The sequence below is a fragment of the Physeter macrocephalus genome, chromosome 18 (genome assembly GCF_002837175.3).
Source record: "Physeter macrocephalus isolate SW-GA chromosome 18, ASM283717v5, whole genome shotgun sequence".
Lineage (NCBI taxonomy): Eukaryota > Metazoa > Chordata > Mammalia > Artiodactyla > Physeteridae > Physeter > Physeter macrocephalus.
This window is the reverse complement of record NC_041231.1, coordinates 10,486,749-10,514,729: the sequence shown is the minus strand read 5'-3', so window position 1 is coordinate 10,514,729 and position 27,981 is coordinate 10,486,749. Positions and strand designations below refer to the sequence as shown.

The 27,981-nt window shown below is 49.8% G+C and overlaps 1 protein-coding gene across 1 annotated transcript in view; it reads left to right on the top strand.

Moving 5' to 3' along the window:
- SLC6A11 (solute carrier family 6 member 11) overlaps nt 1-27,981 on the top strand; it is a 127,197-nt gene that overhangs the window by 32,625 nt on the left and 66,591 nt on the right. The window contains exon 6 of the mRNA XM_024123923.3: nt 22,858-22,992. Within this exon, the coding sequence (XP_023979691.1) occupies nt 22,858-22,992 (135 nt within the window). The remainder of the gene's footprint in view (nt 1-22,857; nt 22,993-27,981) is intronic.

Here is a 27,981-nt window from a genome sequence, read left to right as displayed (position 1 = left end):
TCTTGCCTAGATGCTCTGCCCTCTGCAGGCAGCCCTCCCTGCCCACCAGATAGTCAGGTGCCCCCTCATGCCGCCCACACTCCCTGCCCAGCTGGCTCCTGTTCTTTGCTCTGTCCCCCTGCCGGTTCCTTCTTCTGTCCTCCTCTCAGAGGATGATTTATGGATTTTTCCCCCTCGTTTCCTGGTCTCCAGGAGCAGTGGTTGGGAGGGGAGGGTGCTACAAAAACAGTTCTGGCCCCTTCCCTGCCTCCTCCTAGTGCCACTTTAAAGGAAGCTGCAGGATTAGCTGGGATTTTAAGAAGAATCCTGCCTTTTCACTGCTTTAGGCCACTGTTTTTATTCTTTTCAGAGCTCCAGGACACCAAGGCAGGAGAAAAGAAAACACACACAGACAGACACACTCACACAGAAACAGCTGCAAATAGCCTTGAATTGATTTTTTTTTTTCCTTTTCCTTCCTTCATTCACAAACAAGTAGAGGAGTTGGAGGTAGTACAAGGACTCTTTCTTTTATTAAAGTGTAGTTGACTTACAATATTAGTTTCAGGTGTACAACATAGTGATTCAATATTTTTATAGATTATACTCCATATAAAGTTATTGGGAAATATTGGCTATATTCCCTGTGCTGTACTTACATCCTCGTAACTTATTTATTTTATACCTAGTAGTTTGTACCTCTTAATCCCCTTCACCTCTCTTCCCACTGATAACCACAGTCTGTTTCTGTTATATTTGTGCAAGGGCTCGTAAACAGCCCGCATCCTCTGCATGATGGTAGTGGTAAAGCAGATGTTTCAGTGGCACTTTGATCCCGACCCTGTTCTAAGGCGCTTGCTACATTAACCCACTGAGCCCTTAAAACAACCCTATGAGAAAGGTACGATTGCTATCCCCATTTTACAGATGAGAAGACAAAGGCTCACAGGGCTTAAGCTGCTTGCCCTAAGATCATGAGGGACCACACCCTTTCGGGAGCAGGGAGGAGCAGGGTGGGGCCTCTTGGCAGGTGAGGGTGCCTGCTCCCTCCAGCTTATCCCAGACCTGCCAGATGGAGATGCAGCCTGGAGGGGCCATCAGCGGCTCCTCCCTCGAGTGTGTGCCTTTTTCTCCCTCCCTCCCACTACCACCAAGGGGGTTTGGAGCTGCCAGCAGGGAAACCATCAGGAGCCCCCCACAGAAAATTTATTCTTCAGGAGCACCCTGTAAAGTGGCTAATGGATTCAATGAGGCATAAAGCAGGAGTAAAGGGGGCAGCGGGGAATAAAAGGGAAAGATGTGTGAAAGGGGAGAGAACAGGCCCAGGGAAGGAACTGGGCAGTGCTGTCTCTCGGCCCTCAAGTGGCCTTTGTTGCAGCCCGAAGCAAGCGGGGACGGCGTTGGTGGTGGGGCTCTTCCAGTGCCCGGCTGCTGTCTGCATTCAGAGAGGAAACTAGAGCGTTCATGAGATGCATGCAGAGAGCCCCGCAGGGAGATCCCCTGCCCTCCGCCCCCAGAGCCCGAGGACACCCCAAGCCACTGCTGAGGGGCCTTTGTGCGAAGTTGGGGGCACTTCTCACACAAGTGGTCCCGGGAGAGCCATAGATTGTAACGTTAAGTCAAAAGAGTGTAGCGTCTTGATTCAGCCCTTTCTTTGGCCTTGAATGACAGCGCTTCACCTTTAGCGGGAACCCTGGCAGCGAGGAGGGTTGGAAAGGAGGGAAGCTTTGCGACTCAGTAATACCGTCTTTATTAAAGCACAAAGGCCCCCCCAAAGTCTGAGTGGTTTCTGGGTGGGAGGGGTCCCGCGGGGCTGGCCGCCTCCTGAGAAAGCCCTCGGAGCACAGAGGGGGGCCCATGGGGAGTGGGCGCTGTTAACCCTTCCGGAGCACCCCGGGGAGCCCGGCCCTGCCCGCAGCCCATCGACGTGCGGCCGCCTCCCTGGGAAACGAGCCGCCCTCCCGCACGGCAGCGTCAAGGAGTCAAGTCGGCTTTGCACTCCACAGGAGACCAAGCGAGGTGTCATGGACTGAACCAGAAACGGGCAGGGGTATTTATGTTGTGCCTCCTGAATATTAGCACCAGGCTGAGCACTGCGAGGGGGAGTTTAAAAGAATTGTTAGCTGTGTACCCTGCCCTCCAGAATTGGGCAAAGAAGCCGAAGACAGAGCTAGTGATGAAGAATGGAATGAGGCGACGTTTGGCGTCAAGAGTCCTGCCCCGCAACTCGCCAGCTGCGGGAGTTAGCGCGGCCACCACCGCCCTCTCTGGCTGCTCACGTTACTCCATTTCCCTGGGCTTCAGTTTCCCCTTCTTTCAAGGGTACCGTGACAGGTGTGGTGACAGGTGGGGGGCTGCGCTGGTGTGGCTAGGGAGAGAACCTTTGAGTCCTGGGGGCCTGGCAGCCAGAGCATGCCGGGGGTGGGGTGGGAGGGTCAGCGTGTCCAGGAGGCTCCGGGCAGGTGACGGGTGGGCTGGCCCTGACGGATGCGGTGGGAACAGTGACAGGCAGAGGCCCAAAGAGGCACCTGGGGGAGCAGTGAGGGATGGCGTGAGTCTGTGCAGAATGCAGGCCGGGGGCTCAGCAGGGGACTGGCGTGTTGTGGAGGCGGCCGTCACTCCACTGCGCTTGTCTCCCACCAGGGTGTCTGCAGATGCCCCCGCTCCCCACCCCTGCGGCCATCTTTGTCGGTCAGCATTCAGCCAGAGCAGCAGAACCAGGAGATACGGATTCAGTGATTCCGTTGAGGAATTGGTGGTTGTGAGGGCTGCCTGGGCAAGTCTGGCGTCCAGAGGGTGAGCTGCAGCTCTCTGCAGGAAACGATGTCCACAGGTGGGAGTTCTCCACGAGGGAAACCTTGGTTCTGCTCTTAAGGCCTTGGAACCGATTGGATCAGCCTACCCAGATCATCTAGAACAATCTCCCTTACTTAAAGTCAACTGATTATGGACTTTAATCACATCTGTAAAACGCCTTCACAGCAACGCCCAGATGAGTGTTTGCTTGAATAACTGGGACTGTAGCCCAGCCACCTGGCAGAGCCTTCCCAGCAGCTTCATCCACGTGCCCCCCACCTCACCCCTGGATGCTGGCACAGCAGGCCACCCAGACCCAGGCCGCGTGTTGACCGCTGCCAGACTCTGCTTTCTTAACCATGGCTTTCGTTGTGCACCCTCAGAGCTCTACCGTAGCTTCCCAGCATCTACAGCACCTACTCGGAGTCTTAAAAATTGCCCAAACAATATTGTAACAATAGCTATTTCAAAGTGAAAAGTGGTCCCCCCGCAAATAGCTTCCCTGTTGCCCTCCAATCCTTGTACATGTTTCGTATAACCATAGTTTGTACCTCATTTAGTCATAACATGATAGAATTGAATGTTTTGCCTTTTGCATCACAAAGCATTCCTGCTGTCCCCATTTTGCCAAAAGACGATTTTTAAATTCCATTGAATAAATCTTTCATGACATCGTAAACTCTTCCATGACTTATTGGACTCAAGATATTTACAGTTTTTCCAGTCATTGAAAATGCTCATGGAAGCGCTTGATTCATGTGGCTTTCCTTCCCTATGGGAGATCATTTTGTTAGGAAGGTGACAGGGTGTGAAACCTCTGCCAGAATCACCAGTCTTATCTGCCCCAAAAATCTTTGTCTACTTTCCCTTCCCACCCGCTGCTTCCAGCCAGGCTGGGCCCCCCACCATCTCTCTCCTCATGCCCAGATGCTCATGGTTGAAGGCCCAGCTCAAGTCCGGTCCTGGCATTTGGGAACTGTTAGGATGGGATGAAAGAGGTAAGTCTCCTTCACCCCAAACACCCGTGCCCTCAGACCCGCCTCCCTGTCCCCGCTTTCCAGCAGGGCTCCCTTCTCCATGTTCACTCGCCAGATGAGCAGGGTGACCGGGGGCCCTTTGCCCCCTTCCCGCTCTTGCTTCCTCACCCTCCTGCTGTCTCTTCTCCTCCAGGAAGCCTTCAGGGGCCCCTCCCACCTTCGTCCTTCTCGGCCTTCTCTTCACTCCCCTGATGGCTCTCGCCTCGGCAGCGTCCAGCTGTCCTGAGTTTGCCTCTCGTTGTCTCACGACTGCTGGGCCTGTGGGCCCAGAGTGATTTCTTACCCTGTAGGGCAAATATTTATTAAACATGTCCTGTGTACCATGTCCTGTGCCCAGGACCACAGAGATCAACTCTAAACAAGTTTAGAGGCTAGAGTTTAGAAGACAAGTAAACAGCCAGTTACAAAATATCCCCGTGCTGGGGATAAATGCGGCCCCCAGCAGCAGTGGGATCCACGCTGGCTGGGGAGGTACAGGTGGTTACTAATTACCCAGAGGCAGAGGAGAAAGGAGATTCCAGGTTAAAGGAACCAGGTACAAAGGCCAAAAAGCTAGCTTACATCCTTTTTCCTCCCTCCTCTCTTTTTCCTTCCCTCTTTCTTCCTCTTCGTATATGTTGACAGAGCATCCATGGCTTGTCGGGGGCCCTTGTGCATTTCTCTGTCCCCAGGGTAACCCACGTGGTAGGTGCTGGGAACTATCGCTTGTAGATTCAATCAGCCAACAAGTGTGTGATGCCTGTCACATGCTAAGACCTGTTTGATTGATTGAGGTGAAAGTTCTAAAGCATTTCCTGGCAGTCACACGACCAAGCTCTCTTCCCCACCCCCCCCATCCCCGCCCTCCCTGTGGCTAAAGAAACAGCAGAGGGAAAACCCTTCTCGGGGCAGAGAAGTGGAAAATGAGGCAGGGTGGATGGCAGTGGCGTGTGAGCTGTGTGCAGCTGTAGGTGCGAGACCCTGTCTGGGGATGGGGAGCAAATGGAGGGTGACTGCAGGTCGAGGGGGTGCAGGGAGATGAGCAGGGGGCACAGAAGCTAAGGGGTGGGGCTGCCCAGGTTCAAAGCTCGGGTCCTCCCCCAAGCTAAGGAAATGCCTTTTACAGAGCACCTACTGTATGCCTGACATTGGGCTCGGCACTCTCTGTTCATTGTCTAATTTAACTTTACAGCGGACGGTCAGGTGAGGGTCAGCACGCCCACTTCATGAATGAAGTCCCGGAGGCGTAGGTGGTGGGCGTGGGTCACGTGGCTAGCAGAGGCAGGATTCGAACCCAGGTCTGCCAAGGTGGATCCCGTTCCCCAACCACCGTTCTTCCCACTGGTGAACGCAGAGCCCTCAGTAAGTGAACCTTCAGCCGCCCACCGTCCCGAGTGCTCACCACGGGCCCACCGGTGGTGGGAGGGTGGGAGAGAGCGGAGCCCGGCGGACAGTGGTTTGCGTCACAGCTCTGCCTCCAGCATGACCCTGGGAGTGGGCCTTTCTTTGCCTCTGAGCTGTTTCCTCGGCCTTCACTGGGGGCAGTAAGAGCACCCATCTCGTTGGGTTGCTGTGAAGCTTAAGTGAGGTGATGCCTTTAAATTATCTGCTTATCACACAGTAAACACACAAATCGCTATTGTTTTTATTTTAAGGCTTGTAATTTCTATAAACCCATTCTCCAGCTTAAAAGAGTTTTCAGTCTAGGGGGGCAGTAAGATTGGATTCACTCACCTGAAGATAATTAACAGCATTTTGTAGTATAGAGGAACTGTCAAATGATGGCTCGGTCAGTGCTGGTACAGAGTTTGGATAAAGAAGTTGCTGTGGCCCGGAGCTGTCTGGAAAGTCCTCCTGGGAGAGGTGGGATGTGAGCTTCACGCTGAAGGGTGGCCATGTGGAGGAGGAGGGGTAAGGAAAGGGACCATCAAGCATGGCTGTGGAGGTTGGAAGTGATAGGCTGGGCCAGACTCCAGGGTCGGGCTAGACTAGGTCCCGTGGGCAATGAGGAGCCATTGAGAGTCCTTGAGCAGGGGTGTATTTGAGGAGAGTGGAGGGGTCCCCGACAGGCCTCACATTGCACTCTGTGCTGGGCAGCAGCTGCCTTCCTTCCTGTTTGACAGCCGCCTGTGGGTAATAAACGAGACCCCCCCCCCACCCCCGCCCAGTGAGAACATTGGAGCAGATGGTAACTCACTCTGCAGAAGCCAGACACTGCTGTGGTCCTGAATCACAAGTATGTTGTGTCACATTTATGACTGGCCCGGTGCTCTGACAGTTATCGTATTGACACCAGGAAACCGGTGCTGACTCTGGGCCAGCACTGGCACCACAGCCTTACGAGCCCCATTTATAGACCCAGCACCCCTGTCGATGATGAGGATTGTAACACTGCCTTTGCCACCTGGAAGTGCGAGCCATAAATAATCTACCAGCACAGGTAAGTCTGAGAAAATCTATATACTACCCCAGCTGTACTTTAAAGGAAAAGCAGGAAGGAAGCAACTTATAATAAAACAACATGTGTTTCAACATGTAAAGGCTCAGACACAAACATAATCTAGTCGACGGGTACCAGCACCACCCTGGAGTGATTGCATTTGGCCGCGAGATGGGAGAGCCAAATGTTGTCTGTACTTTTCCTCTAAGTTTTACATCTTGAAATAAGAGCCGGCACCTACGTTATTATAGAATCTCCATGAATGCCATGCCTACAAACGTGGACTGATAGAAGGGAGTGGCACTGACTACTCAGGTTCCACTGGTGGCCTCGCCGGTAGTGACATGATTTTCTGAAATGATGGATAACATTTGGTAAAGCACTGAATAAAAGATAGTACCATCCACCTTCAATTTATATGGTAATTGCATTTCTGGAAAATTCAGTTTATATTAAAATGAGGTGAAATATACTTTGAGGTTATATGTAAAGCAGAATCAGATTCTAGGCTTAATAATTATAAGCAACCCACACACACGAGTGTCTGGTGGCACGTTTAGAAATCATGAAAAACAGGGCAGTATTGTTGTGCGGGACTGTCCCCGTGCATGCAGGATTGCCAGCTTTCCTAGGCCTCAGTCATTAAATGCTGACCCTCAGTCTTTGTGGTCACCTAAAATAGCCCTATGTGTCTCCAGGTTGCCCTTTACATGACAATACTGCTTTTGCAGCAACTGCCAACTTATATTAAATTGTTTAACCTTTGCAACAACCCTTTAAAGTAGATGTTTTCATTCCCATTTTCTGGATGTGCACACTGAGGCTTGGAGAGGTGCCGTAACCTGCTCAAGGCCCCAGAGCTGGGACCAGAACCTCTCTGTTTTTCTGCCTCACCAGAGCATTTAGTACTGCATTCGTGTTTTATGGAACCATGTGCCTTAAGGTTACTTCAACAGGCATTTATTAAACACCTACCGGATTACAGGCACCCTGGTAAGTCCTGGAGACACAGAGGCAAATATCTAAGATATGGTCCCTGTGCAACCTGTGGGCTGGTACAGCGAGAGTGTGGAGTGGGGGGGTCATGGCTCAGGAAAGGAACAGAAAGAAGTGCAGGGTGGGCAGTGCACAGTCCTTGAGAGGGAACGGAGGGAGATGGGTTGGAGTGGCAGGCAGGGGTGGCTTAGGGAAGGCACCTAATGAGATGAAAGTGGTGGAGAGCCACAAAGGGCTTAAGGCAGAGGGGTGTCGTGACCGGGCTTTCTTTAGAGAAAGGCCACTGTGCTTGTGGCATGGGGAATGGGTACATGGGACCTGAGGCTGCATTCCACATAGTAGTCGTTCGGTAGGAGGTGGTGGCAGCTTTCGGAGAGAAGAGGACAGTTGGAGAAATACACAAGGGTGAGAATCCACCCTGGGTGACTGAACGCAGAGGGTGTCGGGGGCAGAGAAGTCCAAGCAGCTTCCTGGCTTGAGTGCCCATGCTTGGTGGAGCTGTTGGCTGAGACGGGGTGGTGTCAGGGGAGGGAGAGGTTGGGCCGGAACTGAGGGAGATATGCCTCTCTTTGGGGACCCGTTACGTTTGCAGTGCCTCTGAGACTGCAAGTGGAGACGTCCGGGTGGTGGACGGGAAGCCTGGAGCTCGGACAGAGGAGTAGAGTCATCAGTTTGTGTGTTAGTATTTCTTTACCTGGGGCCCAGGGATGCTTCAGGGGGGCCCCTGAAACCCCTTGGAATTGTATAAAAATGATGGGATCAGGGGACTTCCCTGGCAGTCCAGTGGTTAAGACTTCTCCTTCCAATGCAGGGGGTGTGGGTTCGATCCCTGGTTGGGGAGCTAAGATCCCACGTGCCTCGCGCCCAAAACACCAAAACATAAAAAAACAGAAGCAATATTGTAACAAATTCAATAAAGGCTTTAAAATTGGTCCACATCAAAAAAAAAAAAGAAATCTTAAAAATAAATGATGGGATCATGTGAATAAGTACATTTTTCTAGGGTATGAGTCCATGCTATCATCTGATTTTCAAAAGGGCCTGTGTCCCCCAAAAGATGAGAAACCTCTGACATGCCATATTTTACCTGTTCTAAGTTACACACCAAAACATAAAAAAACAGAAGCAATATTGTAACAAATTCAATAAAGGCTTTAAAATTGGTCCACATCAAAAAAAAAAAAGAAATCTTAAAAATCTTAAAAAAAATGATGGGATCATGTGAATAAGTACATTTTCTAGGGTATGAGTCCATAGCTATCATCTGATTTTCAAAAGGGCCTGTGTCCCCCAAAAGATGAGAAACCTCTGACATGCCATATTTTACCTGTTCTAAGTTACACTGTTATTTTATATACCAGAAGGTGCATAATACGTCCAACTAAGAAGGATGTACATCAGGAGCAGAAATACTGCTGCTTAATCTGCTCTACATTACCTTAACGTTGGTTATTCCTTCGGGACACGTGAAATAACCACACCGGACTCTTGTTGCTTTGAAGATTATTTATCTCTCCCAAAAGAATCGGCAGGTTCTCCTGTCTGCAGGTGCATTGTTTGAGGTATGACAGCAATCAGTTTGCATGTACTGCAGTAACAGCATAATCCAGCTTCGTCTACTGGAGCGTATCTTCTCAGATCCATGAAGTACTTGGTTGTTTCTTTGCAAGAAAATACAGGATCGTGATCATTTCTCTAATAATTTATATTTGATTTACAGTATCAACTTTAACCCTCTGTTTGTGAAACACAGTGTAATCTTTTAAAAAGACGTTCTAAACATCAAACAGCAATTGATTTAAATTAAATTGATTTAAAAATATTTTAACCAACAGAGCCCGTAACTCAGCCAAAGTGATGATAAAAGGATCAGCTCTGAGCCAGGTCCCTTACACTCAGAGTGGTAACTACATGCCACCTGGGGGACATCCTGATTTCAGACATAACAAGATAAATAGTGCTAAAAGAATGCATTTTAGAGTTGATGGAATTAAAGCTCTGGGAACGGAGGGGATACCCAGGGAGAGGGTTCAAGAGAAGGACGGAGGGGTAAAGATATGTGACCACCTAGAGGGCTGGGATAGGGAGGGTAGGAGGGAGGGAGACGCAAGAGGGAAGAGATATGGGAACATATGTATACGTATAACTGATTCACTTTGTTGTAAAGCAGAAACTCACACACCACTGTAAAGCAATTATACTCCAATGAAGATGTTAAAAAAAAAAAGATATGGGACTTGGGGAGATGAGCGGTGGAGGAAGCTGAGTTCTCTGGGAAGTAGAGAAAGGCTTGGGCGGGGGGGACCTGGAGGAGAGCAGGAGAGGGAGGGCCCCCTGCAGCTGGCCACGCCTGGGGAGGGCAGCATCGGGGCTGCAGGGCAGTGGATCCCGACTGTGCGTCTCTCCCTTTCAAAGGCTTTATTCATTTGAGTTCAGAAGTGGAACTCAAAGAGGACACAGTGAGGTTGTCGTGTAGGTGACACTATTCTCTAAGAAAGAGACTCAGAAGGAGGAACAGATTGGGGGAGAAAGTAACAATTTGTGTTTTGAGCATGCGGTTGTAGGTAGGAAATCCAGGTGGATGTACACAAAAGGGTGTTGAAAGTATGGGTCTTAAACTCAAGAGATACCACTGGGCTGGTGAGAGACACTGAAGATCATCAGCACATCAGTGGCCCCAAGAACCGCAGGAGCAGGTAAGGAAAGCCACAGGAGTATGTAGAGAAAGAACAGATGTGGGAGGAGGCCGGACTTCCGGGAAACAGCTTAGACATCTGCAGACCCAGCAAGCAGCCACCATGACAGCCAGAGGGCAGGGCTCACTCCCGGTCTACCTTTGCATCCTCTATGCCTACTGCAGTATCTGGCACATAACAGATGCTAATCAGAGTTGGCTGACTGGTTGATTAATTGATGGAAAGAATGTGTGAAAAAATGAACTTGTAAAAGACTAAAAAAAACATGAAGAAAGGAAGCAGGAAAGCAGAAGCATCTAATGGGGGAAAGTTTTTAAGCTGGGAACTGGGAGAAAGACAAGGTGTCCCTTAATGAGGTGCCCTGGTGTCCTTGGGGAGTGGCCCTTGAGTGCAGAGTTGGCAAACGAGACAGATGGCCATCCCCTGAGGCAAGAACAGGAGGCAAGCATGGATTCTCCTTTCAACCAATGAAGCTGTTTTGGAAGGAGCGTGTTGCAGCTAGCACAGGTGGTCTGGGAAGGACCCGTGTTGCTCAGGACGCCTGAGAAAGGGCCCAGGAGAGCCCCCCAGTCGTTGCCCTGTGGGATGGATGGGAGGCAGTCTGTCTTAGGGAACAGGTGATGCTTACAGGATCCAGGCAGCATCTTGCCCTTTGTGGCTGCAGGCACAGCCCCTGAGCATGGATGCTCTCCTCTCCCCTCATCACTAAGAGTGTGTTGAAGACGAAAGTTAAGAGGACATGGAGTGGTGTTTCTTGTTCGACAGCCTCCCTGCACCCTTAAACCCCTGCCCAGGCTTTAAGGGTGTGCTTTCATGGTGCCCTTGGTTGCCATGGCGACAGCAGCCTTCTAGTCCAAGAGAGATGGATGGTGTTTAAATCACTATAAGCCAAGGTACCAATGTGTTTTCCAGGCAGTAAATAATAGCTCCTAATGCTGGTGGAAGCTTGGCTGGGCACTGCATGGAATATTTATGTGGCTTGGGCTATTCTGGGGATTCGTTTTCATTTTTGTGGTCTTCATGGTGGAGATGTGTAAAAATCAATAGCATTGACTCTCTCGCTAATCTTAATTCACCATGAAATAGGCTTAAACACCAGACTCCCCCTTCCAGTGACTTTTTTTTTTAGGTATCCTGTGGACAAGGACTTGAATCGGGCTCAGCAATCTTTGTGCATGTGGTTGTTCTTCAAGTCTCTTGTCCCCTCCAGACACAGCTTCCCTGCCACCGTGCAGATCTTGTTTCTTTCCTAGAGGTGAGGTTCCTAGGCTGAAGCGCCCTGTGTGCTGACCCTTCTTGTTCTAAAGAATTTATTCACACAGCACATTCTAGATCAGGACTCCTTGGAGCAACAGGACAGCCTGTTCCCCTTCAAAGCCCAGCTCCAGGAGGACCTCTCTAGCGACACATTGCCACCTGAGCTGCCTCTGTGTCCCTGAGCTCCCATTGCTGCTGTCCCCCGAATGGTCCTTCGTCATGACTGTCACTGCCTGGACCTGGCTCGTTCATCAGCATCATCTCTAAGACCAGCACAGGACCTGGCACCCAGGGGGCTTAATAAATGGCTGGTGAATTGAATTGGACAGAAAGTCCTTTACTTTCAGATGGAGAGGCTCGAGCGAGAGCAGAGACTGTTTGCACCGAAAGCCCGTTGTAGACACGTGGGTCTCTGTCCTGTTTTGTCCCATTCATTCTCACTGCCTTATTGGGGTCAGAATGGGCTCATTCACCAAGCGTTTACAGCCTTCATAGGCCTCAACGAGAAGCACGCAGAGCACGCAAAGATAAGGCCCTTACCCTCAGTAAGGGAGAGGCAGGTGCACGAGAGTGTAGAATGAAAAAGGGCTCAGGGGGAAGGAGAGCTGTTGAGTAAGGGCTGCTGTGCCTGGTGCTGTGTAGACACTGGCTCGTGTAATTCACACCTGCCGTGGGAGGTGGGAACTGTTATCCACATTCCATGGACTTAAGAACCCACGGCTCAGGGACTTCCCTGGTGGCGCAGTGGTTAAGAATCCGCCTGCCAATGCAGGGGACATGGGTTCGAGCCATGGCCTGGGAAGATCCCACATGCTGCGGAGCAACTAAGCCCGTGCGCCACAACTGAACCTGCGCTCTAGAGCCCGCGAGCCACAACTACTGAAGCCGTCGCACCTAGAGCCCGTGCTCCGCAACAAGAGAAGCCATCGCAATGAGAAGCCCGCGCACCGCAGCGAAGAGTAACCCATGCTCGTCGCCACTAGAGAAAGCCCGCGTGCAGCAACGAAGACCCAACGCGGCCAAAAATAAATAAATTAATTGAAAAAGAAAACAAAACCCACGGCTCAGAGGGATTGAGTCAATCTGCTGCGTTATTGTCCACACTTTACAGAAAAGAATATCAAGACCTAGAAAGACAACTTGCCAAAAATCAGCAACATACATAGAAAGCACCAGAGGCTGGGTCTTGAACTTGGATTTTCTGGAGGCAAGGCCTATCCCGTATCTGTGTGCTGTGTTGCACAGTGTGCCGTAGGCTATGGAAGGAGCATTTTGTCCTTCCTGGATGGCCTCGTGCTGAGACCTGGAAGACATAGTCACTGAATTGGTCTTGAAGACTGGCAAGTTTTTGGTAAGTAGAGAAGGAGGAAAGGAGCTTCCGGGTGAACAGAAGCAAAGGCTTGCACGCGGGAAAGTGCAGGGTTTGTTCAGGGAACACAGGGAGATGTGGTGGGAGGTGAAGCTGCGCTTGAATTCCCCGTGGGGCTGGGTAGTAGCTGAGTGTCGGCTTTGGAGTTGGTTGGATCTGAGCTTGAATCCTACCTTTTTCTAGCTGGGCAACCGTGGGCCAAATGCTCTAACTCTGGGTGCCTCCGTTTCCACCTCTGTGCAATGGGAATGATAAGACTACTTTCTGTCTTTTAGAATTGGATAGCATAAGAGTAAAGCATGTAGAGCCAGCAATAAATACTAGTCCCATCATTATATCATTACTAAGTATCTCCTGATCTTCCGTTTCTCCCAAACTGAGCACTTTCCCTCTTGAGCTTTCTGCTTTCAACCAGGATGTCCGTGTGACGACTAAATAATAAAGCCCTGGGAGCTCAAGGTTGGAATAGGCCGTGGGTGTGGATGATCTTTCTCGTACCAACTCTCAGCAAGAAGAAAGAGTACCACCATTGCCCGGTGTCCTAAGATGTGGGGTTTCTTGCCCACAATGCCCCAACCCTGATGATGAGATTAGACGTAGAGTGAATCCTTCGTCTCCTGAACTACCAGGGCTGGGAGTGGCATTTTGGGGTCAACGTCTGAGAAGTCTCTGCAAGTTCCTCTCCATAAGGTGCACCCGAGCCCCCAGCAACCACGTAGCCCTCCGTGGGGAGCCCCTGAGCCCCTTCCTCGCTGGGTTCCTGGAGCCCCACGGAGGTTGCTGATACTCACTGTCCTTAGCTTCTCCACAAGTCTGGCTTCTCGCTTTGCAGGGCAAGCGTCATCCCTGACATGAACATGTCTGTGATGACACATCTGAGACCCGTCCTTCCCTTCAACTCAGCTTTTGAATCCCTTCTATTCTTTCAAATCGGAATTCTGTCTTCACTGGTGCAGCCTGATGGAATGTCTTCCGTTCCATCTAAGCACCCTCTGCACCCTGGCCCCTCAGCTGCCGCTGGAGCTAGGCCTTCAGAGGATTCCGTCCGTAATGGCCACTGTGGCTCACTCCTGCTTCCTTCCATCCTTTATCCCGGAGTCTGGCTGCTGCAACTCCTCAGGGTGGCTGCGTACACGTCTCTCTGTCCTGATGATTTTTTTTTTTTTTTTTAAATCTCTGAGTCCTGTTCACCCAATTCACCCAGATTTTCCAGCCAATGAATAGCCACCTCTCAACACCAGCCTTCCACTGCCACCACAATGCCAGTCACTCCCTCTGTCAGTAAAGGGGATCCCATGGGGATTTGGGGGAGACACCACTCTGTCCCTCCCCATGTAGTTAAGACAGCCTCTCTGTTTGCATTTTTGAGCCCCCAGATATGTTGTTCTTTGCCAGCCAAGGCCACTGGGCCGGAGGGCATCGCGTCTTGCCCCAGTGATACCAGCAGAGGCAGCCAGAATCCTTCCAGTTATTGCGCGATCGGCGTCTGTGTCATGTGCTTGGCGTGGTGGTCTCCAATCTTCACGTGGACCTTGGAAACAGCTGTTATCCTCATTTTACACTGAGGAAGGTGGAGGCCCTGGAAGGCTGCAGAGACCTTCTAACCCAGGCACGCACCTCTGTACTTGGCGATGGGGTCCACACTGTCAGGTCAGCCTAAACTGTGACAGAGGAGGTTGAAACTGTGGATTTCCAAGAAATGGTGATCTCGGGCAGGTCTGTTCTAACTTCTCTTTTAATATGATGGACTGGACCTTCCTGCAGGCTTCCTGACTCTATTTATTCCTATTCCTGGTTGAGCCCAGGTGTCGGCTGGTCGCCCTCAAGAGTCCATGTGCAGGTCCTCAGGTTGTCCTCAGCATCTTCGCTTCATTCTGAGTAGAAAGGAACAGTGTGGATCATCTGGGCGGGTGCATTCACTTAAGGAAAGGTGGCATAGACTAAGGTTGGGAGCAGGCCCTACCCGCAGTCACAGAGGTAGTCAGGGGTCAGATTCAAGGATTAGATACTTAGGTTACATGTTTGACTCCTTGTAATGAAGACCTCAAAGAGCAATAGCAGGAAGAAGATGGTTCACTTCTCTCTCCCGTAACAGTCCGGGCATAAGCTGCCTGCTTGTGGGGACCCAGGCTCCTCATGTTTTGTTCCTCTGCCTTCCCGTGGGTGTTGTCCCTATTTCCATGGTCTAAGACGGCTCACTACCTGGTCTTCATTCCAGCCCGTGGGAAGGGCAAGAAGGAAAGGAAAGGGTACAGCCCTTCCCTTTAAGGATGCAACCTGGAAGTTGTACGTGGCACCTTTGTTTGTATCTGATTGGCCAGAACGTAGTCACACGGTCACGCCTAGCTGCAAGAGAGGCTGGGAAATGTCTTTATTCTAGGCAGCCATGGATCCAGTCGAAACTTAGGGGTTTTGTTACTGCTGAAGAAGGGAGAGTGGCTCTTTGGTGGGGGACAGCTCAGAGTCTCTACTGTTGTGGTGGGATGGGAACTTAGAACCCAGTCATCCCCTCCTTCCCTCGTTGCCTCTCATTTCTAATCCTGTCCCTTGTCACTTTCCCTCACTTGCTCCTCAGCCCAGCTCAGGGCTGATGCCATGTTGCCTGGATCCCAAGGCAAGCCAATGTTTTGGCATATTCTTTTAGGCTCCACACATGTGCTAATGACAAACCACTGTCATTGCACAAAAATCAAAACTTTAGCTCCTCATGGAAATATTGCTGCATTGCTAAAGTACTGTTACCTCTTTGAATAGTGAATACCTTCACTGTTTTCTTTTGAAAACATGATTCCCTCCACCTATTTAGAATTTGGTTACTTGAACCAGACAGAATGTTTTTTCTTCATTTACTGTTTCTGCTACCGTGGTCTAAGAACACCTCTAAAAATGACGAAGAGGCCAGATGTGTCCATGGTGACCTCCTTTTTCAGATTCATTCTCCTGGCAACTTGTTCCTAGAGATCAATAACATCTTAATGGAAGTTATGCCAGACTGTTTGGTGCCTGCTATAGCGTTCTTTCCTAGGAATTCAGGTAGTGCTCTCTCAAAATCCAAAGCTGGGAAAAATCTGTTGGTGTTCAAGACAATGATTCTCTAAGGATTGGATGCTCAGTACCCTGCTTTCCAACCATATGGGTTGGGCAGATGCACCGCAGACACAGAGGTAAACATGGCTGGGGTAGCAGGCAAGGATGAGTTGCTGCCAAAAGTCAGGCAAGCTGGGCCCCTGAGGTTAAGGACAGACAGTGGAGCAAACAAGAGTTGAAAACAGGAAGGTATTGTGTCGCCAGGTTTGCAGCAGAGAGCCCAGCACATGTGGTGGAGAGGGCAAACTCCTGATCACTGACAGCTCTGTGACCTGGAACAAGCCGCTTCTCTTTCAAGCCTCAGTTTTTTCTTTGTCTGCAGAGTGGGGATAGAACTTATTCAAGTGGTATTCAGATCAGTTAGAGATACTCTGTGACACATCACAGGCACTCAGTAGGTGCTCAGTTAACCTCAGTGTTTTCCAAGCTCCAGGTAGCTGGCTCGCGGAAGGTTCAGCCGAAGTCAGGGTCAGGACCCTGGAGAGCTCCAGGGAGTCCTGGTCCTTTGAAAAGGGTTGCTCTAGACAGGGGTCCCCAAACCCAGGGCTGCAGACCACGCAGCCTGTTAGGAACCGGTCTGCACAGCAGTGGGCGAGAGAGCGAGCGAAGCTTCATCTGCCACTCTCCATCGCTTGCATTTAACACCTGAACCATCTCCACACACACCCCCCTTCCCCCCCCACCCCCCCCCCCCCCCCCCCCCCCCCCCCCCCCCTGCCCGCTCCACACACACCCCCTTCCCCCCCACCCCCCCACTCCCCCCCCCACCCCTGGCCATCTGTGAAAAAATTGTCTTCCATGAAACCGGTCCCTGGTGCCAAAAAGGTTGGGGACCGCTGCTCTAGGAAACACTGCAGTTGCTGGGATGGACCTCAGCTTCATCCATCCTTTCTTTCTCACAAATAGGGGAAGTGTTCTTTCTCCTGGCGGTCCACAGGGTGATTTTAGTGATATATGAGCCCAGATTAAAGAACATCCCATCACATAATGAGGCAGTATTCCCTTTTCATGTGTCTTAAGGCAAAAGGTGCAGTAAGCTGGCTTATTTTTTAGCACCTCTCTGACACTTGCTACTCTTGCTTTTGAACTAAGAGAGAACACAGCTCAGACTCAGAACCTTTGGCTAGAATTTAATCACATTTTATCTTCATTGCATTTATTTTTGCATTTATCTTCTTCTATTTGTGGTAAGAGATAATGGTTTTCAGTTTATTGTGGCAATTTAGAGTTTTCTTATTACATAATATTTATTTAATGTAAAAGAGCGTATTGATTTAGTGCAAAGATGATACATGTATGTGGCAAAAAAAATTGAGAAGATGGTAAGAGTGATTACAGTTTGGATTAGTTTACCCCGCCTCATTGTCGATGGTAAAATGCCAGCCCGGGGAGAGTGTGGAACTTGCCCAAACCGCTCAGCAAACTGTACCTTCTGACCCTGCGGTCTTGGGTCCTTGCCCCAACAGCCCCCTGCCAGCTCAATGCCTTTTGAACAATGCTCAGCTTTCCAATTGACTCCATTATCCTAGAAAACTTTGGGAGGGGCAGCCCTTCTTCAACTTTCGTGGCATTCTCAGTGATCGGACCGTCCCCTCCCCCTATGAAATAAATAGCTTTGTCCTGGAAGTAGGGAGAAAACACCCCACAATTCCAGTATTGGAATGCAAATGAGCAATTAGAGTCAATTAAAACAGGATACAGTATAATTACCACCAATTGTGCTAACCTTTATATTCAGTAGGACTTGACCTGCTAAAAGGAAATAAAACAATAGTAAAAAAAAAAAAAAAAATACAACACAACCTCTTTTTGAACCAAAGGGTGTGCTTTGGTCAGGAGTCTCCTTTCAGAGGCCTGAGAGATCTGACAGCTGAGACCCTCCTTCCCCAACATCCACCTCTCTGGGTCCAAACCACCCCTGGCAGTGGCCAGGAACAGCCAGGCTTGATGGTACCTTGTCAGTGACCTTATTATTCCTGTAAGCAGACCGTGCATAATTTAGCATAATGCCTGAGCCCTGCTTGGCTCCCTTCCAGACAGATCCTAGGGCCTCAGACATCTTGAAACTGAACTTTGCACCTGAACTTCCTTGCCCTCCATCATTGGACTGGTCTGTCTTTTAAAGCCACATCTCCTGTGGTTTCCTTATTTATGAACGCTCCCTAAAATCTGATGCAATTTTCTGAACCCCATTTTATGTGGTTCTAGCATTTCAAGTGGACAAAGCACAAGAGCTATTCTGAAGACCCGTATTCTAACCTCGGGGTCCAGATATCAGACTACTGATTTGTTTCTCTAACAAATATTCATTGAGCACATTGTATGTACCTTATGCCAGCCCGGGCACTGTGGATACAGCAAAGAATGTAAAAGACCCAACTCCCTTTTTCTGTGGAACTTACATTTTAGAAATGTTAAACTTGCAAGACAATAAAACAGCTGACAGAGAACAGCTACAGTGCTGGGCAGATGCTGGCGTGACTGGGGGATGGATGTGGGGTGAGGGTCAGGGAGGACGTGGCAGACAGGCGTGGTTTATAGTCAAGAGGGCGGCTCCTGACGTAAGACTGAGGTCCTTCCAACCCACCACCGGGGGCCTCCCTGCCTGACGTGGACAGTAGACTGGGCGATATCGCAGCTGGAAGGCAGGGCCCCTGACTTTTGAGGAGTCCTCAGCCCTGTGGGGATTCAGGCACAGCCAGGACTAACGCCTTGGGTGGCCCAGGAGCCGGGGATGGACGTTCGGACAAAGGGAGGCATGAAAAGGCAGGGAGGCCTGAAGGAGGCCTGGCATGCGCCCCAGCGGCGAGGAACCTGGCACAGCGAGAGCGGAGTGGTTGGGGGAGGGGTGGAGACTGATGGAGTCGCACAGCAAGTGGGGGCAGCGCCAGGGCTGGAGCACAGGGTCCCTGACATGAAGCCCAGCCCTTCGCTCTGTATCCCACGACCCTGAGTGAGAGACTGGGAGGCGGACTCAGGAGCAGGAAGACACAGGCCAGATTCTCATTTTTAAAACTTGGGCTGCGGAATGGGGCTGTCACATGACTGAGAAGAAAGGAGATGAAGGGCCCTGACGATGAGGATGAAGGCAGGGTGTGATTTCAGAATATAGTTGGAGGTCATGTTGGCAGGACTTGACGCTCCTGCTGGGATGTGAGGGCAGCCTCGGTGAGGCTGACTGCAGCCTGAGTGCCCGCAGGAGAAGCTGGAGGTGCCTAGACATCCCAGGGGACCAGATCTGTGCTCATTTCCACATCTTTGGCTGGCTCCATACCTTCCCCACCTGCCCCACCTCTCCTGTTCCTGCTTAGCCTTGGAGACCCAGCTCCAACCCCGCTGTCACGGCCAGGAGAAGGCCAGAGCCCTTCCTGGAGACCCTCCAACCTGTCTCTCTAGCCTCCTCTCCTGGTTTCACGCTGCTGTGGTGGGTTCATGACCCTAGGCACCTCATCCGCGTGCACACATCCAGCAGTTCTTGAGCACAACACCTGGTCTCACCATTCTGAGGGACGGGACTAAGGACCTGCCGTGGATGGTGAAGGCATGAGTGAAAAATGGACTAGAGCAAGGGGAGCAGATAGCGGGTTCTTCCCAGCTGATAATGGGGCTGCCTGGAGTCCCATGCGGAGGGTTCTGGGGCCCCATCCAGGCTTAGCTGCAGGGTGTCATGATCAGTTAGTGATGTCTGGCATGGGCACAGGAGAGATGTGGCAGCATGTGTACCATGTACGTGCAAGTTCTCATTAACAAGATCTGTATTGCTTGGACAGTCTACAGCTGCTCTTGGGAAAAATCAAAGGTGATATGCACGTGTCTAGGATGGCTGAGGGTAGAGACAGATTGCAAGGGGCTTTTAGGAGAGCTGGACCAGCAACGCATCTCAATTTTCATACTGCTGTCCGCTTGCGTGCATTACATAACGATCTTCCTGAAGCACCTTTTGTACCCTGGCTCCAGGCTCTCAAACATCAGCTTACAAAGGGATTGTTCTAGCTAACGCCCGACACCCAGTGGTTTCATTTTGGCAGCCTGACTTGTTGTCCGCACTGTGGTCTTCGGGCAATTTACCTGAATATTTTATTTCCCTTATGGTTTTACAAAATGAGTGTAAAAAAGAGAGTGTGGGTGCCAGTGGAGAGAGTGGAGTTCTCCTAAATGTCATATAGAAGCAGAGCATCCATTTAGAACTCTGAACATTGGAATTGCTTCAGAATAATCATCAGCCACTTAATAAATCCTGCCCATGTGCTGACTGAGGAGCAGTCTGCTCTATGTACTGCCAGGGGCACGGCAGGGTGTGTGTGGCCAGGTTATAAATGACCCCTAATGACACACCAGTGGCCCAGTCCACTCACCACAGACCAGACAGAACACAACCAGCACGTTTAGTCACATCAAGATGGTCCCATAGGGCTTCCCTGGTGGCGCAGTGGTTGAGAGTCCACCTGCCGATGCAGGGGACACGGGTTCGTGCCCCGGTCCGGGAGGATCCCACGTGCCGCGGAGCGGCTTAGGCCCGTGAGCCATGGCCGCTGAGCCTGCGCGTCCGGAGCCTGTGCTCCGCAACGGGAGAGGCCACAACAGTGAGAGGCCCGCGTACCGAAGGAAAAAAAAAAAAAGAAAAAAGATGGTCCCATAGATGAAGGCCAAATGTCTATGATTTTCGTTTGTTCTTATGTTTTACAGGATAACATCTTTTTCCCTAAATTTTGTGTGCACTGGGGGTTAAGCTCCAGAAATATCATTAATCAGGTCCTGGGCATTTTGGATAATTAATCTTCTGCCGTACAACAGAGGCAAAAGTGGAAATTATACGATGAAAGCAATAGATTTTAGCCTTCCCACCTTCATAGGCATAAGCTGGTTGATTGGGGGGGTTCATTTTGAAGGAGGAGAATCAAGCATTTGTGTGAAATGCTGAAGATCTATGATGGATTGTGCCTGCAAAGCTAAGGGAAGTGGAGATTTTATAGCAATCTAAATTAGCTCTCTGGGCAGGGACCATCAACATTTACTGCTTACTGGTCTCTAATTTATTATTATTATTATTATTACTAGTATCGTCTACTGGTCTGTAGTTATATATTTGACTTGTTTTCAACTTCTTTGGATTACCATATATGTGACAGCAAGAAATTGTTTGTATTGATTATATGCCTTGTCGACTGAGCCAGTGGTTGATCTGGGAACATGGACATGGAAATTTGCGGGACAGAGTTGTGGGTGGCCTGAGGTGGGTGCCATCATGGTAGGTTAGGGACAGTGTCTGGATGAGATCATCCAGCCTTCCAGGTTGTGTTGGCAGGACCCATGGACACCACCCCCTGCCGGTTCTTATTTCCTATTGTTCAGGACTGAGTTTAAATCCCTGCTTTGTCACTTACCAACCAAATGACTTAACTTCTCTGAGAGTCACATCTCTAAAAATGGGGAAAATAACAGTGAATTTGCATTGCTGTCGTGGGAGGCACATATACAGCCTCATGGTTGATTGCATGACCTTGAAGTCAGACAGGCCTCCTTGTGAATCCCACATCTGCCACTCCTTAGCTGGGCCATCCTAGGTGAGTTAGCAGTGACCTCTCTGACATTCCTCATATCTACAAAGACGATAATCATAACTATCTGAAGAATGAATGCCTGGTGTGTGGAAGTGTTGAACAAACATAGCAATTTCTATTGTCATGTGCAAAGTGCGCAGCATATAGTAGGATTTTATTTGTTCCTGCTTCCTTCCGTCTCCATTTCCCATGTCCTGAACTCCTATTCATCCTTTACGGGACAACACCTGGATCACCTCCTTGGAGAAGCCCTCTCTGACTACCCCTGAGATTAGCTACTCCCTTCTCTGTGCTCCACCATCCTTTGCGTTCCCCCGATTACACAGTGCATTAATTATCTACCAACGTACGCGCCTGTCTTTTCTGTCAGTGGGAAGCCTCTTGAAACAGAAACTTTCATCCCGTGACTCCCATTCATTCAGGAGTCTAGCTCAGCGTTCGGTACATAGGAGTGTTTAGGGTGTGTGAGTGAATGAGTGAGTAAATAAATAAATGAGTGGAGTGAAGGCCTGAGCCACTAGTGAAAGAAACCCTGCATTGCAAAGGGGTGAGAGGCTCCAGAGTGATGGAGGGATTAAGATCTAAGGTCCTAGAGCACAGGTTCTTTACTTGAGGAATCTGAGCCTCTGGACCATCCGAAAGCTGTTGCACGTATCTGTGAAAGTGCACATTTGGGGGAAAGGGGGAGAGGGTCCATAACTGTCATCAGATTCTCAGAAGTGTCTGTGGCCCCCAAATATTAACAAGTTAATGCTCTAAATAGGTGGAGGAATGAAGTGATTGGAGGAGAGGATGTGACGAGGGAGAAAAAAATAAGACCAGGAGGGGACACTGAGTCCTGAGGGCACCTCAGGTAGAACAGGAACTCCTGTGGTCTGTCAAGGTGTTGCTGTTTCCTTCTATGCAGCTCTTGTTCAAGGAAGCTTAGGGAAGATTTCGTTTCTTTCACTGCCTTGATTCTTGCACAGAATCCATGGGCTGCAAGGGTCTCTCAGGTTCATTGGGTCCAATCGCTTGCTTCCAAGCAGACCAAGCGGAAATGATTCCAGGAAAACACTGGGTCTTTCCCACCCTAAACAGCTCCCCATCCTCCTCTCCCCCTCCCATTCCCTTCTCTGTTTTATCCTCTCCTCTCCTCTCCTCTACCTCTCCTCTCCTCTCCTCTTCTCTCCTCTCCTCTCCTCTCCATCTTTGGCTACGAAAACTTGATTTTCATTAAGAGCAGTGATGTTCAAAAATGTGGGTCTTGACCCATTAGTGAATTGTGACATGAATTTAAAGGGCCATGACCAGTTTTTAAAAAATGACACAGTATGATAGAAAATATTAGAGTGCATCACACATGTGAGATGAGCATGAGTTTGTGAAACTTCCTGTTTCAGCTCTATGTGTGTATGAGTTGTGATATCGTATATATTTCTTTCTTCCGTTCTGGTCCAAAAAAGATTGGAAAGCGCTGATACAGCACCACTGTGGGCTCTCAGTAGAGGCTCACTGCAAGACCCAGCCTTGAGGGGGTGGGTGCGAGAACAAGCTGTGTTAGGGCTCACTCCTTACCGCTGCGCTGGGTGGCCCTTTGCTGCCAGCGAGAAGTTAGGGGCCTGCCACGTTGCCTGCCACTGTCACTCCTTCTTGATTCTTCCCTCTCCTCTCCTGGCAGGTGGTATATGTCACCGCGACGTTCCCCTACATCATGCTTCTGATACTCCTGATCCGGGGGGTCACGTTGCCCGGGGCCTCCGAAGGCATCAAGTTCTACCTCTACCCTGACCTCTCCCGGCTCTCCGACCCACAGGTAAGAGTCGCTGGCTCCGTGCACAGCCGCCCTCCACCTCTGGGAAGCCTTCTACACGGAGACTCAAAGACCCATTGAGGGAAGTCTGTGGCCCCTTCTCCGAATAATACTTTTCAATGCATAAATTACATACACAGGGAATCAAATACATTGAAATACAACCACCAAAACATGACAAAAAGGCAGATTTATGACATGGTAATGTAGCAAGATCCAGCATGAGGTGAATAACTCCCATGATTTCAAAGCAGTGATGAGCATACATGATATTTGGAGAACTCTGTACCGTGATATGAAAATATCTGGGATTTCTACCGATTACAGTACTGTGGTCTGTTGCCTGCCTTTGTAATTGAAGGAAATGCTAAATTTCAGTTAGAGGTCGTTTAAAATAAAAATACACTTTTTTCTCCACCTAACAACACAGATCTCTGCAGGCGTGCTTCTCTGAGAGAAACTGGGTCTTTGTTGGTGATTTTCTTTGCGGGGGTAGGTCACAGAAACAAAATAACTGGTGACCTGGCTAAGCTGTCAGTTGTCTTTGGAAAGGCATCAGCCGTTCTGAATTCTGGGTAGAACTGTTTATGCCGAAGCCTCTCCAGGTGGGCAGGGGTGGTGTGCCTGTGGGGGGTGTTAGACAAGAGATGAACGCAGCATCTTAGGGGCCCAGGTCTTCTCAACCTCCACTACTTGTTAGAAACTCCTGGGGAGCTTTTGAAAATCCTGATTCCCTCCCAGAGCACAACCCATACCATTTAAAACAAACTCTCCGGGGGTGGGTCTGTCTTATTATCTTTTAAAGGCCTCCTGGCAATTCCAATGTGTGAAATAACATACCCAACAGATATCTTAGTGAGTGAAGAGGCGCTCGTTTTTCTATGAAAACAAACACAGATCATGCAGTAGAGTGTGGAATCTGCATTCAGCTGATCACGAGGCTTGCAAGAGATGTCAAGTCTTCCGTCTCTGGCTCGCGGCTGCCCCCTATTAGGAGAATGGGGGTGTGAGGGGTGCTGGTTCGCGCAGCTCAGGTGTAGCTCATTACGGTGGGTTAAAGTGGACGGTGGCTGGGCCCGTGTGCTCTTTTCTGTCTCAGTTGGCCCCGCCGTGAGGGCCCCGAGGCTTAGGCCCCAACAGCAGCAGCCTGAGTTGCAAGCAGAATCCCTAGGAAGAAGGAAATTAGTTCCTGACGGCTGGCTTCACTAACTCCAACCTCTGATGCCAAAGGCTCAGTTGAAGAAGCAGTTTTGGAAAACAGATTTCCAAAATCACTGGTCTGTGCATTTTTGTTAGGTCCACAAATTCTGCCTTGATCCAGGATGGCCGTCCTGTTCTCTCCTCTGCCCACCCGCTTCCTTCTCCTGGTCCTCAGGGCTGGCCAGTCCCGAGCATCTCCCAGAGTTTCCAAACCTGGCTGATACTCAGAACACCTTGGCACATGCTGAAATGCATTTTCTCAGGGGGCTGAGATGGCACCTGGGCATCTGTATTATTAAGAAGCTTCAGAGGCCATTCTGATGATCAGAAAAGTTTGCAAAAGCCCAGTTGATACCTACAGCGTTGGAGCCCTACACATAGACACGTGTGCACACACAGACGCACCCACCTCCACACGCAGAAGAGAAGTGAGGCCAGGCGGTTCACCATTCAGACCACCTGCCCTAATCAGCCCAGCTTCCTACCGGATCTTTCCTTTAGGCCTCTGAGTCCCAGGCCAGCACGTATCTGCAAGGCTGTTCTATGGAGCGGCCGCTTGGAGTGGTGGAGAGCACACAGGGCTGGGAGTCAGGACGTGGATTCTTCCTCTGGTTCTGCACCTGGTCCTGAGTGACCTTCGACAAGTTCCTTCTCTCTTTCTCCTTGTGGGCCTCAGTTCTCCGCTGATGACATGAAAGGGTGAATTCAGTCAATGGTTTTCAAAGTAGATTTGGAGAGCCCTGAGTTTTTCATGAGCGTGAGTTGGCAGACTATGACCTGCACGCCAAATTCAACCCTCTGCCCATTTTTATAAATAAGGTCTTATTGGAACATGGCCATGGTATTATTATTATTTTTTAACATGTTGTCTGTGGCTCTTCAAAGGCAGAACTGGGTAGTTGAGGCAGAAACCATATGACCCCCTGTATCAAGGGTTCCAAGACCTCCCCCCATCACCACCCCACATTCAGTGATTTATTAGAAGGGCTTGCAAGAAGTAGAAGAAGTTATTCTCTTGGATTCGGTTTATTTCCATCCTCAGTGGGAGAAAAAGACACATCAGGCAGGGTCTGGAGGAATCCGCCCCAGGCGTAGAGCGGTCTCTCCCCTTCCTGCCGGGAGAGGCTGCACAGAACGTCCTCCTTCTTCCAGTATCGAAATGCGGCAGCACTTCTTCTGCCCCGAGGAGACTGCTCTGGACTTGGAGTCCGGGTTTTTAATGGGGGAATTTTATTAAGTGCATGATCGATCACAGTCCTCTGGATTCCAGACCCCCAGCAGGAAAGCAGGCATTCACTGTAAATTGCATTGCTTGTATGGACAGTCCAGGCAGGCTGGTCCAGCAGAATTGAGTGCCCCAGGCTTGCGGACAGCCGCATCACTTGGCATCAGAGGGAGTGTCGTAGCGGAGTTCCCAGACACCAGGGCAAGCCAAGCCTCCTGGAGAGCAGCCTCACGCCTGCTATGGTAACGCTTTCCTGCACACCTGCAAAACATTAAATATTTACTGTTTGGCCTTTCCTAGAGAAAGTCTGCTGACCCCTGAGTTGAAGAACCTTCAGACACCTGTGAGGGGAAGGTTGATGGGCTCCAACCCCCACCTGATCCCCCCACTCCATCCTTGTTGCCCTCTGCCTCTACTGCCCCCAGCCTCATTCAGGCCGCCACCATCTCCCATTTGACAACTACAGAAGCCTCCTAACTGGTCTTCCAGAAGTGGCTCTTAACCCCTCTAGGCTACTCCCCACCCAGCAGCAGAGTGATCTTTTTGAAATATAAATCTGATGGGCACCTCTGTGTTTAAATCCATTCTGGGGTTCCCTGTGGTCTTTGGAATAAGATCCAAGTGGAGGGGCCTCTAAGGTCCTCCGTGAGCTGCCTCCTTCCTGCATCCCCCATCACTCTCCTCCTCTATCATTCCAGACCTTAGAATTCCAGATTTTGGGTTCCTTTCTGCCCCAGGACCTTCGCACATGCTGTTTCTCCACTGGGAACACTTTCTCCCCGAGACCCTCCTTCCCCACCTTGCCTGAACAACATGCAGTCACCCTTTAGGATTCAGTTTAAACATTATTTGGTCAGGCAAGTCTGTCCCAACTGCCAACCATGCACCCCTGGACTGACTTTCCAAAGCACTTATCATGTTTGTGCTGAAATAATCACATATATATGTCATATATAGGTATGACCTGTATGATTTATTTATTTTCCATTTATTTGCAACAGATATTTACTGAGTGCCTACTCTTGTGTCAGAGATTATTATAGGTATTAGGCATATGGAATTAGACAGTGGACAAAAGAGTGATCCCTGCCCCATGGAATTTATATGCTCGTTGGGGAAGAAGGCAGTAAACAAAATCAAGTAAAAGATGCCATCCATTAGATGGTGGCAAGAACCATGGAGACAAAGTATGGACGCGGGGAAAGAGTGCTGGGGAAAAGGGCTGTGGTTCCCAACAGGTGGCCAGGAAGGGCCTCTCTAAGAAGGCACCTTGGAAGCTGGGTCTGTATCTGCCTTGCCCACCACTGTGTCCCTAGGCCCTGGATAGCTCAGTGCCTGGTACAGAACAGCTCAGTAAATGTTTGCTGAATGAATATAAGAGCCAGAGCTATTTTGGTTTTTAAAGAAAGATTTTGTTGCTTTAGCAAGAAGTCTAAAAACCTCCAGCTCACCAGGATCTGTGAGCTGTAATGTTTTTTGTTTCTCTCTCAGTAATGGCCAGAAAATGGATATGTTTGTGTGTGTCTCCACCAAAAAGCAATAGTCATAGCTGATTGTCTGGACAGAGATACGGATAGTGACCCCAAAGGGAAAGGAAAACAAAACTCCAGGTAGCTCGTGTTTTTTGGAAACTGGGGTGTGTTGCAGGAAGGGCTCAGCATGGCTGGAAAGGGAGCTGGGAGCAGCCCTGAAGCTGCTCTGGATCTGCTCTGGGAGCTGAAAGGCAGGCAGTGGAGTGTACAGTCATGATGAGTCTGCATAAGGGTTGTGATGGCTCCTCAAACTTTGGAGGCTGGTGAATCACACAAAGCTTGTCTCCTTGTGGGGAGGGAGGGCAGCATCTGAGCAGGTCAGTAGAATCGCAATGCCCCAGCTGGAATGTCTACTCGACAGATAGAGAGATCCAGGTCAGAGAGGCTGAGCCACTTGCCTGTGGCCACACAGCAGCTTAGCAACCCAGTGAAGACTTAGAGCCCAGGGTTCCTGGCTTCTGGGAAGGACAACTCCTAAATGAAGGGAGGTGAGGTCTTAAGAAGAAAACAGATCCACACCACCCAGTTACAACTGTTCCCATTTGTACATATTCTAGACCATGGAGAAGCAGAGGCCGCTGGTTTTGATTCCTACTCTCCCGTTATTGGAGATGTGGCCTCAAGCAAGGTTCCTCACCTCTCTGGGGTGAGTCCCCTCTTCTCTAGAATGAGGATCCCAGGCTGTACTTGCCTGCCCCATCAGATGACCATGAAGGTCTAGGATGATGACCCAGACGTGGAGGAATATTCTTTTCCTTTTATAGTTATGTACTTATTTTATTTAATTTATTTTTGAAAAATTTTATTTATTTATTTTTTTATTTTAATTAATTTTTTTAAACATCTTTATTGGAGTATAATTGCTTTACAATGGTGTGTCAGTTTCTGTTTTATAACAAAGTGAATCAGCTATACATATACATATATTCCCATATCCCTTCCCTCTTGCATCTCCCTCCCTCCCACCCTCCCTATCCCACCCCTCTCGGTGGTCACAAACCACCTAGCTGATCTCCCTGTGCCATGAGGCTGCTT